Source organism: Berghia stephanieae, chromosome 7 (assembly GCF_034508935.2).
Source record: "Berghia stephanieae isolate SIO BIC M18660-M18661 chromosome 7, UCSD_Bste_1.3, whole genome shotgun sequence".
Classification (NCBI taxonomy): domain Eukaryota; kingdom Metazoa; phylum Mollusca; class Gastropoda; order Nudibranchia; family Aeolidiidae; genus Berghia; species Berghia stephanieae.
Genome location: NC_088366.1, coordinates 54887154 through 54900274, shown reverse-complemented (window position 1 = coordinate 54900274; position 13121 = coordinate 54887154). Strand labels below are relative to the sequence as shown.

Below are 13121 nucleotides of genomic sequence, written 5' to 3'. Positions count from 1 at the left end.
TAGAACCCCTCCTTACAGCCTATTGTATCAAACCACAAATTATTGCTCTTGATACAATCATATTTATTATTTTTTCCTCGATCATGAAGACATTCCTTCCGAAATGTTGGGCATTATGGTTTATTACACGTTGCTCGCTTTGGTTTTTAACATTTTTAGTTTTCTTTCCATGTCTTTGAAATACCAACAAATTCAACAACATAAAACAAAAAACAAACAAACAAACAAACAAACACACACACACACACACAAAAACAACAAACAACCCAAACCCAAAGGTGTTTGATGCAGATGCAAAACAATGTAAAAGAAAACAGTCTGGTACCACAACCAAAAAAATCAATCAGCTTGGTGATCGATATTCGTAACGTAAAAATAGCTCATTTGCATAAAATTCACAAGCGCCACCAAGCGGCCAAATGCTCTCTTCGCATTTTGTGATTAACTTAATAAGTTTTATTTCACGTGAATTCGTGTTTTGAATTTATGGAGAGAAAAACAAGGAATTATTTAACAGTAATGAAATGTAAAAGATTACTTAAATAAAGGAAAAAACTAATTCATTAGAATTTTGCAAACTAAGGGGAGATAATGCAATATTATTATACCATATTATTAGTCGCCATTTTGTTTACGGTCGATTGAGAGAATGATATGTCTTTAATCTAAAAAGATTGTGATATATAATGATTTGGTGTATTTAACTGAGTAAGTATTTGTTGAATGATGTTCTACAAGTGTGTCGCTAATAAATTTGAACGCATATTACCGAACAGTTAGCTAAATGCCGGCACATACACCCAATCGACTGCAGGGGGCGCTTGATTGTTTATGATGAGGGCGCTTTGGAATAAAGTACCCCTAGCGGTAGCAGTCAATATTTTCTGTCCGCTGTGTGCCACCCGTTTCTTTTACTTGATCCGCGCATAACCAAAACAATTATCAGATCAAGGGGAAAGAAAAAGTTTCGAGAAAATTAATTACGGTCTTTTCGTATTGATCCACACTCGGCCATTCCCTACCTCGGGCACCATGTTTTTTTCAACCGTTATCCCCGTTGCCGTTGCTCATTCACGCAAAGAACACGGCCCTTTAATTACTTTTTGGTATATAGACGTCTATATTCTTGTTTATTTACTTTACGGATTGAATAACCATATTATGTTAAGACAAATTGGTACAGCATTTGGCTTGATTATTTCTTCCAGCTTTTTTACATCAAATACATCAACCATTCCCCCAGTCCACTCTGTCACGTCACGTCCATATCATATATGAGGAACTTATAATAAATGAAAATACCACTGACTCCAAACTCAAACAAAATAATGGACAATACTGTTGTCAGAATAAAAGTTTATTTGTTTCTTCTGTGTAGTAAAATAAATAAGATGTTTTGAAAAAAATGTAGTTTGAAATTCCGATTTTGAATCAATTTTTACACGTCAGCATGTGTCATCAATTTTTACGAGCGTTGTAATAAAAATAAAATGTTACCAGGTTTATCAAACAACTTTAACTTAGAAACATATGGTACCCACAAACTGGGTAAAAGTAAAACATTCAATAAATAAAAGTATTACAGATACTATCAGAAGGAAGAAGAAGAAGAAGTCAGAAACGTCAAAAGATAATTTATAAATTCTAATTTTTAAAAACAAATTTTTAATTTTTTAAATTGATTTATTATATTATTTTTTTGCCATTGATTTTTTTTTTTTTTTTTTTTTTACCAATGGTCAATTTTTAAAATTGAATCAAAACCAATACGAAAAACAAAGTGCAAACAAATTTACAAAGACTTAACTGTTCAACAGGTCAAGGTCTTTGGCACAGTGGTCAGCCTCACCATTACTGAATGGGCATCTAAAAGAAACTCTAAAGAATTTGGATTCTGAACTCAAACCTATTCAGCAATAACAATGGAGACAGAAGAGGAACCAAGTACAACTGCACAAAATCAGAATCTTCACGACCTCCAGAACTATCTGGTAACATTCAAGAATGAAATTGAAGGCAGCGATGATGTTTTAACCAATATTGGTGTTGACAGCAGTGACGTCAATGATCTTTACCAAGGATCCGCCAATCATGACTTACAAGATCCTGGCGAAGAAGTCTCTGGACAGTTCTCTTCAGGATTTTATTCAGAGCAAGGTAATGGAAATATAAGTCAAAAATAGTGATAATTGTCTTTACTGTGAATGTGAGAGATTATCTTACTATTTTGTTAATTATGTACCTTAGTTGCCTAATATATTAGTGCACTCTGTTTGCTTAATGAGATGAGGGATTGAATCTTGTTTTGTCATTTTGCTGGTAAAACTCTTAAATCTTATTCTCTCACCACACTGTATAGGTGTAAGTATGAGTGCTGGTAACAGTATTAGTATTTCTTTGTTGAATGAAATGATACCGGCTTCTTACAAGCATGTCTCGTCCTACATGTTCGATGTTGCTATTATTGGCTTAGGACCTCTTGTAAAGCATTATTAACATATTTGATTGATATTGATTTGACATATTGTGTTAAAGCTGCGGTTGTTTTTGTTTTTTGCTTAATGCCTTTTTTTAAAATCACCTGTAATCTATTAAATTCTACATCAACTATAAAGAAAAAAGACGGAGCATAATAAAAATTAGGCTTTGGTATTAAGCTGGTCTTGTTTGCAATTCAATTAGTGTATATTTTGTCTTCAATTTTTTAGTAACTTAAGATAAATACATTGTTTACACACATATTTTAAATATGAATGAGCACACTTTTATTTTATGTCATCGCTATTGAAATGTACTGCCCAAGTTATCTGGTGTCACATTTTGGTTATTATAAATGGAACTATTCCTATCACAGCAATAAGCATTATATATAAATATAAAGATTTTGAATTTTATTTTCTTCAGGAATGCTTGGAACAGCATTATCAGATGAACCGACTCAACAGATTCAAAGCCTTGTTACCTCATCCAAGCAGGATGATGAATCAGTGACAAATGACATCAAAGATAACATGACTGTGAATACCATAGATCTAGACAGTATGCAATCACAGATGGCAGTTGCTGGATATTCAGAGTCATCGCTCAATCAAAGTTTACAAAGCATGCAGTCTGGTTCCGCTCAGGTTAGTTTTGTTTGTGTAGTAATTTTAATACTAGTAAAAGTAGTTCCAAATTTAAATCTTACTTTTACTTACTTTATGCATATAGTCAACAGAGAGAACTTAAAAGCCTACCTGCAGACTGCAACCCATGCAGTGAAAGACTTGAGAACTTTGATGATCACTTGCTGTTGCCTCAAGCACCCAATCACGTAGAGAGGATTGAGTGCGTGAGTGAGTGATGCATAGTCGGAACTTGTGTTCCCGGTTACCTATGATGGATAACTGTGTATTGGGGACACTTAGCAGTTGAACAGTTATTTATTTATTTATTTATTTTTTCAATTTTCGTTTAACATTTATTTTTAACTTTTTTTTTATTTTTTTTTTTTTAAAATCTCAATTAACGTGTACACAGGTGACATTTGCTAATGCAAGTAGTGGACGCAATAACAAAGCATAAGGCAAACGAGTAAAAGGGATTGTCCGACCCTTGTCACTCACCCGATTTACGAGCCCTGAACGCTGTTGCTAGATCTTAGCTCTTTTTTCCTTTGTTTATGTTTACTAAAGACTTACACAGCTCTCAAAGGAAGGGCAATTAGCATGTCTCACAAAGTTAAAATCATGTCTTGATGATGACTGCTTTTTGTATCATTCAACTGTTTGTTCACCTCTTTTCCTGCATAATTTCCTTATAATCTCACCGACTATGATTTGATTGCTGGCTTTTTACAAAATATGAAACAAAAGAAAAGTAGTTGCGCCCCTCCGATTGGCATTGTGAAATAGAATGTTTGCCTAGTAGGCATTGCAAGAAAGAAAATAGATAATTCAACAAGCAAACGTCTAATGTCAACAGGAATCACCCATGTCGTCCAAAGTGATTTGAGGTTGATAGTCTTGCCCAAGAAAAAAAACAGAAGTTACCTGAAGTGGGGACCGACCAATCGGCCACGTCACCCCTTTTACTATATAATACACTGATTAATATATTCTCAAGACAACAGTTTATGATTGGTTCTTACGTGGTTAGTTGTAAGTTAAAGATATGTTAGATGCATGGCAAATCCAGATCAATGTCGATATGACACCCTTGTATTCATTATGTTTTTGTTTTTGTTTTTTAGATATTTGAGTTTTTTTTCTTTGTCTTTCTTTTCTACTTTTTTTTCTCAAATTTTTTTTGCTCAAATTTTTTTTTTTTTTTTTTTGTTTGAAAAAAAAAAAAAAAATTTTATTATTTTTTTTTTAGGCTTTGGTTCCTAGCAGGAGCTTATCTTATAAGCTAAGCTACCTGTTTTTAATTCCCGCATATTAAAAAAATTATGGCAAATTAAAAAAAAAATGTATTATCATACTTTATGATTTAAAAAATATTTTCTTGATCATTGTTGTGAATGATATAATTATTTATTTTTTATGGAATTTTATTCTTTATTTCCCATTATATTCCCAGGGCATTATTATGACCTCTTTGGAAGACACCCTTGACCCCGTGACTGGCAAGATGATACAAATTGTTTCTCTGGGCGGCGAGGATGGTCAATACTTATCTTTGACGGAAGGGCAGCAGATGCAGATACTCAACTCGGAGGCTCTGGGACTAACTTCGGATAGTTTGGTGGAAAATATGGACTCAAGTGTGGATTTGAATTCTGTAAGTGTTTATCTGTTTCTGTTTCTCATTCATAATTGAGCCAGATTAAACAAAAAAAAAAAAAATAGAATTTAAAAGTCTAAATATTTTGAATTATAAAGTCTTAATTGTTTTTATGTATATATTTTTTATGCACTTTAACAAATTGAGGTGATACTTAGCTGTTAGAAGCTGTGGACTGCATCAAGAATTTATGAACAAAAATGAATATAACAGCTTCGAAAAAGAACAAAATACCAAATACGAAATGATGTTTTGGGCCCAAAACCCACTTCTTCAATCAGTAATTTTAGTTGTAGCCTTATGGAGCAATTAGGCATCCCATTTTCTTAAATTTGTTTAACTCTCCCTTTACTTTTAGAATTTTTTCCTGAAAATTCACACCCACCCGACACAAAAATAGACTTTTCCTAATCAAACAAAAAAGTAACAAGTCTATACAGAACGTTCAGCAAAATGATGTCAACAACACAGTGTTTAGTATTTTTAGCTGTAATCAAAGCATTTCTTTCTGGGTGGGGATCCTGACCTCCCATAGCGGGCAGGGAGGTCCATACTGTGTCTTCTATCCCCTTATATCTGTTTTCCAACATGCTTTCTATCTTTGTCTTGAAATGAGGTTACTTGATTTTGTCCTGGCCCTGGTTGGAGTCTTGGCAGGGAGGGAAACAGTCAAATGCATAGTTATTGTTTTGGGAGATGTTTTTTTTCCTTGTAAATCATCTCTCTGTTATGTATTATTATATTTGTTATTTTTAGTGTATAATGTAAGCATTTGAGTGTATTCCTCTCTGTTGGATTTTGTGCTTGTGTCCGGATGAGACTTATAGGTGATCTCAAACTAAGTACATTGGTGGTATGCTCTTGGAATCTACATCTGATCCCTATTTGTTCCCAGTTCCCCTTTGTCTTACCTTTTCTTGGGTGCTTTAATTGTAATTCTAAAACTTTTTACTATCCATTTTCTTCCTTTTTACTGGCGCTGATATGACCTAAATGTGTTGCAAGCGCCGTAAAACCCTTAAAAACAAAAAACAAAAGCATTTCTTTACATTTTCTCATGTACAAGAGAAATTAGAATGAGAAAATTGTCGGTTGCATCATAACAAATGTGACGATTTTCCTATGGTTGGTAAGGAAAGGGTTAAGATTCCAAGATTCCTTTTTTGAGGCATCTGGAATATTTTTTGGGTTTTTTTTTGTTATGGTTGTGGAGCTCACTTTTCTTCACTTACTTCCTTCTATACTGGAATTAAAACATTTCAGCACTTCAAGAAATCTACATTTTTATAAATTGTATGTATTCTATAATTAAGAAAGTGGGTTATTATTATCATTATTTTTATTATTATTATCATTATTTTTATTATTATTATTAATATTATTTATTATTATTATTATTATATTATTGTTGTTGTTGTTGTTGTTTTTATTAATATTATTATTTTTATTATTATTATTATCATCATGATGATGATGATCATGCTGATGATTCTTCTTCTTCTTCTTCTTCTTCTTCTTCTTCTTCTTCTTCTTCTTCTTCTTCTTCTTCTTCTTCTTCTTCTTCTTCTTCTTCTTCTTCTTCTTCTTCTTCTTCTTATTGTTGTTGTTGTTCGGTACCAATATCATTATTTTTATTTTTGATGTAAAATATATGAATTAGAATTTAACTAGTAATGGTAATATTTACGGGATAACTGTTTTCAGACAATATGAAACTTATTTTGCCATGTTTTACAAAGATACAGATATTCTGCACCTACCATTTAGTCTTTAGGCTTACTCGATCTTATGAATTCTTCCACTTCACAGTCCTCTTCGTCTTCAGTCATGAACAGTTCCAACCCACAGATGACACTTGTATCTTTAGCGGGAAATACATTTTCCACGGCTGACACGCCGAGCAACAACAGTGGAATTAGAATTATGACGCCTGACATCAAAGGAGGTGCTGGAAGCCCTGGCCAGATCGCAGTCGTAGCATCAGGAGCGGCGACTTCGGATAGCGGCGTTGATGGCAACGGGGGTGCTAGCGGTCTTTTCAGTGCAGCCAGTGCTGTGCCACAACTCGTTGCCTTGTCTGGCACGGGAGACGGAAGCCAGCCACAATTGTTTGCTTTACACAGGCCCGGCATTACGGATTCCTTGCAGGTGAGGTCACACTATGAGTGGAGTTGATATCACTCTGGTCTCTGTTATCGTTTTTTAGATGGCCAGTTAGGTGATTAGTTTTCAGTACCTCCCTACTATTACACTTGGTGTAATCATTGAGCAGAGACATCGCTGTTAACGGCCAGGTACTCATTTTACACCCTCAGTACGGTGAGAGAATGTGAGTAAAGAGCCGTCTCCAAGGACTCAACTATGCCCCGAGCGAGGCTCGAACCCAGGACTTTCGGATATGAAAGCGAGTGTCATACACTAGACCACATGGAGTTGATATCACTCTGCTCTCTGTTATTGTTTTTGTTTGATGGCCAGTTAGGTGATTAGTTTTCATTATCTCCCTACTATTACACTTGGCGTGATCATCACACGAAGATGACCTTGAGTACGCTACTACACATAATCCAAAAAAACTATGCTTTTCTGACTTGTGGTTCATCTCTTTTGTCTTCTGATCAAATGAGTGATGAATCACTACATATTTTATTTTTTTTTCCAATAAAAAAAGATAATATATTATTTAAAAAAAAAAATAAAAAGACAAAACATTTCTATTACGACTATCATTTTTCAGGAGTTTAGTGGTCTTGTGCTTTTGTTAGGAGTTAGGTCCCAGTCAACTACTGGGGTTTCCGATTCCAAGGGGGGGGGGTATAAAAGGATTCTTAGCAAGAGAGCACTTTTCTGCGATTAGTTTTGGAACCTGCCTGTGATTTAATCTTGAAGAATATCCCTTTTGTCAATGCGCATATGCTCAACCACTAATTCATAGTTTCAAAATATTTCTGTTATTTGATGAGTTTTTGTTTTGGTTACAGTTTGTTCCCACAAATTACCAAAAATTGTCTCATTCATTAAACATTTTTGATTTTTTTAAGTAGGGATGAGGTATGACTTTCACTAAAACCTCTCAATCAAGACTATAAATTATAAACGTTTAAGGGTACATAAAGTTTTGTGTGTTGGTAGGATTGATCTGACTGGCAGCAGAACGAACATTTGACTTAAACGCACACCATCAATACCCTTATTTTTTTTATTTAGAAATTTATTTGTCTCAAGTTTTTTTCCCAGGCATACCTGCCTACTTTTACGGATCGTCCGTAATTGTTACAGAAATTAGGTAACACTTTCGGACATACGGAAATGGAAGAATAATTACGGATTTTGATTTCACAGCAATTTGGTCGTTGTATTAGAGAGGAAAAAAAACAAGTTTTTTAAAAAAAAGTTTCCGCAGTTATCAAAGAAAGAAAAAAAATGTTAACTTAAAGTTATAAAGGCTACTGCTCAGTTCATGTTCATGATAGTATAGCTTAGTCGATTGCCAGCTCGTAATGGTGGAGGTCAACAACATTTGTTTTACGTACAGATACGCAGTATTTTTGTTATTGTTGTTGTTAATTGGTGTAGTATTACTAAAATTGTACCATTTATTACTGATGAATTTTGTGTTGGCTTCTGATTTTGAAATGTTCAAGTAGACAGGCATGCCCAGGGGCATAACAATGAGCTATATAATTTTATTTTTTTTTGTAAAATAATAATAATAATGATAATAATAATAATAATAATAATATATAATAATAATAATAATAATAATAATAATAATAATAATAATAATAATAATAATAATAATAATGATAATAATAATAATAATAATAATAATAATAATAATAATAATAATAATAATAATAATAATAAGGATAATAATAATAATAATAATAATAATAATAATAATAATAATAATAATAATAATAATAATAATAAATAATGATAATAATAATGATAATAATAATAATAATAATAATAATAATAATAATAATAATAATAATAATAATAATAATAATAATAATAATAATAATAATAATAATGATAATAATCACCGTTATGCTAAGCGAGATCTTTCTCTAAAATTACAAGGTTCTATGTATATCTGTTCTATAAAAATGCTATCAATCTATTTTTTATCTATCTATTTGTCTTTTATTATTATTATTATTATTATTATTATTATTATTATTATTATTATTATTATTATTATTATTATTATTATTATTTTTATTATTATTTTTGTCATCATCATCATAATTATTATTATTATTATTATTATTATTATTATTATTATTATTATTATTTTTATTATTATTATTATTATTATTATTATTATATTATTATTATTATTATTATTATTATTATTATTATTATTATTATTATTATTATTATTATTATTATTGTTATTATTATTGTACGATAAAAAAAGGTAATTGAAACTGACTAAACTCAATGATTCAAATTTCAAACAGATGTCAAACCTCCTAGGCAGCACCGAGGGGATGAGCCAAGATCTAGCTTGCCAAACCATCACCATTATGCCGTCGGATCTAGCGCAGGCTGGCGATATGAATTACGTCTTGGTTCTGTCGCAGCAAGATGGAAGCCAGGGGAACAAAGTGGCATCTGTGGCACAATTTTGCGATCTGAAGGTGAGTTACAGGTCGATGACAAAATAGATTAAATTTGTTTTTTTTAAAATAAAAAAATGAGCTTTTATATAGTGCAATATCCACTAAGCGTGCTCAAAGCACTTTACAAAGGGTCCCTGGCCAACAGCAACACTTAACATGTAGGACTGGGCCCGACGCCTGTTCGGTGATATTATAATTTTTTTGGACAAAGACAACGCTGTTATTGGCCAGGTACTCATTTTACACCTGAGTACGGTGAGAATGTGAGTAAAGAGCCTTTTCCAAGGACTCAACTATGCGCTGATCGAGGGTCGAACCCAGGACCTTTCCGATCTGAAAGCAAGTGTCATACCACAAGACCACATTGCCGCACAAGTTTACAAGTGATGATGATAATATTGATAATTGATATGACCAAATAACCTTAATTCAGCATGTCCCAGGTGTGTTATAATTGTTAATGCAGAGATGCTAATATTAGGAAAATTATAAATTTGAAAGTTTTTAAAATTGGTACCTATATGAAAAATGCAACAATCTTATAATAGTACGTATTTTTGGCAAGCTGCAATTTTTTCTTGTCAGAATATGGGTGTATTATTACATTGTCCCAACACTGTGAACAGTGTTCTTTCTATTTGACTCATGGAATAGGGACAGTGCAGTATTACACATTCATTTTTTTGGAAATTACTCATTTTCTCTTCCCAAATTACACATTTCTGATTCTTGAGTTTGGCATCTTTGTTTTTGTAAAAAAAAAAAAAAATAAAAATAAAAAGAATGTAAAAAAAAGAACAATTAACATAAACATTTATTGAAATCCCAAATATTCTTTCAAGGCTGTTTAATTAAAGATTATAATGGTCAAAGGCCAGATTTTGATTGTTGTTTATATTTATAAAGATGGCAGATCTTTTGCTTGAACTTGGGCTTTTATATAGTGCAATATCCACTAAATGTGCTCAAAGCGCTTTACAACAGCTACATGTAACATTTAGAATGGGACAGATGTCTGTTAGATGATATTGCAATTTCTTTCCGACAGAGACAAATTTACACCTGAGTACGGTGAGAGAATGTGAGTAAAGAGCCTTTTCCGAGGACTCAACTATGCGTCGAGCGAGGCTCGAACTCATGACCTTTCGATCCGAAAGCGAGTATCATACCACTAGACCACATAGCCGCAAGCAAGCCTTCATTACCAACTACCCCTAAGCCAGCTGACATGCTAAAAGTTCTATAATGTTGGGAAAGAAATTATTTAAATTGTCCAATTGATTAAACCGAATTACAAAATTCATTGCTTATTATTAACCTTTTTTTTTTTTATGTAGTATTCAATTGCAAGGCCTTTTACTAGCTTTATGTTCAAATCGTTAAGAATTATCAATTTTTGAAATTGCTATGACTGATTTAGGAAATAGCAATGCAAAAAGTCTTACTCCACTCTTGTCAAGTTTGAGAGACTTGGTCACTTCTCAAATTCCCAAGTTTTGCTTAAATGTTGTGCATGTCTTTATTTGGACTTATAAAGAGACATGACACCCTTGTAAAAAAAAATTTAAAAATTCTAGAGGGTATTGTGGAGGGACAGAGAGGGAGATGGAGACCAAGGAGAAGATGGTTACAAGACATCATCAGCGAATGGATGAATAAGTCAGTGACTGAATGTGGAAGGATGGGGCAAGACAGAAGCCTGTTTCGGTTGGCAGTTGTGAGGCCACGTCCAGGAGGGATAATCCATGATGATGATGATGTTTTAAAATCTTATGGTTATCCATACCTGCCAACCCTTCCGCTTTTGGCGGAATCATTCCTAATTTCACTCTTCCTTTTTGTAATATTCCGCCATTGTCTCTAAAATTCCGATTTTCAAACATGATGATAATGGTAAGAATAAAAAAAGACCGAAGGGGGGAGAGGGGGGGGGGGGGGGGGGGGGGGGGCGAGGTGATAAGAAGGTCAAATTCCTATTTTTTGTCTCAAATTCCGATTTTTAGGCGTTCTGATTCCACTTTTGGAATGTGAAGGGTTGGCAGGTCTGTGTTATCTCATATATTTTCTGTACATGAAGAAAGATATTTACATAGGCAGTGTTTAAAAAAAAAAAAAGCACACACACACACAAAGAGTTCAATTTTATTTATATTTCTTTGTTTACAGCATGAACCAAATGAGCTGGGCAATGCCCTTGTTGATGAGAACGGGATAGCCAAAAATATGTTGAGACTCATTCCGAAAAACGACATCAATCAACCCTTGGTTTGCGACTTTTGCAATTACACCAGTTCCAAGCGCTACCTGCTTACGCGACACATGAAATCTCATTCCGAGGAGCGTCCGTTCAAGTGCGATGCTTGCCATCGTGGATTTAAGACACCGGCTTCACTGTTGAATCACGTCAATACCCATACAGGCACCCGACCACACAAGTGCAAGGTTTGTTTACAAATTTATTTTATAAGTTTTGAAAAGTAGTCAGACCTGTAAAATAAATGTCTGACAACTGTCGGATTTTCGCCACATGTTTTTGTTTACTCTTTTCATCATTTTACAATTTATGTAATTTTTTGAATGAAAACATAGGTACTCTTGTGTTCCGTGAAAAATTTTCAGAAATTCTTTTGGCAGTCGCTTACAGATCTGGTAACCCTTTCATAGAAATGAGGTCCATGGCGCTAGAACTCATCCAGGTTTGGGGCAATGATTAGTCAGTAAAAAAACAAATTTGAGCTTTTTATATCGCGCATTATCCAGTAAACATGCTCAAAGCACTTTACAAGGGATCTCTGGCCAACAGGAACACATAACATGTAGAACGAGACATCATGCCTGTTAGGCGGTATTACAATTTTTTTCAGACAGAGGCAATGCTGTTAACAGCCAAGCACTCATTTTACACCTGAGTATGATGAGAGAATGTGAGTAAAGAGCCTTTTCCAGGGACTCTTCTATGCGCTGTGCAAGGCTCAAACCCAGGGCCTTCCTATTCGAAAGCGAATATTACACCACAAGGCCACAAAGCTGCAGTAGTAAACATATAATAATAATAATAATAATAATAATAATAATAATAATAATACACATTTATATAGCGCTCATTCTCGTGTAAAACACAAGCTCTGGGCAGTTTACAATATAAATATCAATTTTAAGTGAAAAAAATAAAATAATAATAATTCATAGCCAAATCAAGGGTTCATAGAGTCAATAAAAACAAATACAGTAAAAATGTGTCTTGAGATTCTTTTTAAAGGTAGGTAAAGACCTAAAAACATACACTATCAAGAAAAAGCAAAAAAAAAACCCAAAACAATGTGGTCTTTGGAATCAGAAATTATTTTGGGTTCTATGGTGTTAAATAGACTAATATTTTCTTCTTACCAATTTGATAGAATGCTAGACCTTTGCAAAGTACTTTCCACCAGATCTAACAGACCCAGTTGATCTTTCACTGTTGTGTACATGGGGTCAGAAAAAAAAACAAACTCAACCTGGACAACCACGATTGGAGTCCCATCTTCTTCTTCTTCTTCTTCGTTCCTCTGATGGACATCTATGGCTGCAATCCGATATCTGCTATGAAGTCTGTGGTCCGCTTTAGGTCCTCAGCCTCACCATAGAGCTTTGTGTTGAGTGTTGTAGGGGTGACCCAGTGGTTCGAACATTGCACGTTGTATAATGGGCAATCGATAAGCACATGTGGGCAATCAATAAGCACAT

General features: G+C 33.5%; 1 protein-coding gene across 2 annotated transcripts in view; it reads left to right on the top strand.

The window, feature by feature from the left end:
- The first annotated feature begins 582 nt into the window (after positions 1 to 582).
- LOC144977510 (uncharacterized) overlaps positions 583 to 13121 on the top strand; it is a 32046-nt gene continuing 19507 nt past the window's right edge. For both annotated transcript variants that reach the window (XM_078922809.1, XM_078922810.1), the window contains exons 1-7: positions 583 to 708; positions 1818 to 2157; positions 2905 to 3125; positions 4561 to 4761; positions 6574 to 6912; positions 9234 to 9413; positions 11562 to 11837. In XM_078922809.1, coding sequence (XP_078778935.1) covers positions 1923 to 2157; positions 2905 to 3125; positions 4561 to 4761; positions 6574 to 6912; positions 9234 to 9413; positions 11562 to 11837 — 1452 coding nt within the window. In that variant the 5' untranslated portion in view covers positions 583 to 708; positions 1818 to 1922. The remainder of the gene's footprint in view (positions 709 to 1817; positions 2158 to 2904; positions 3126 to 4560; positions 4762 to 6573; positions 6913 to 9233; positions 9414 to 11561; positions 11838 to 13121) is intronic.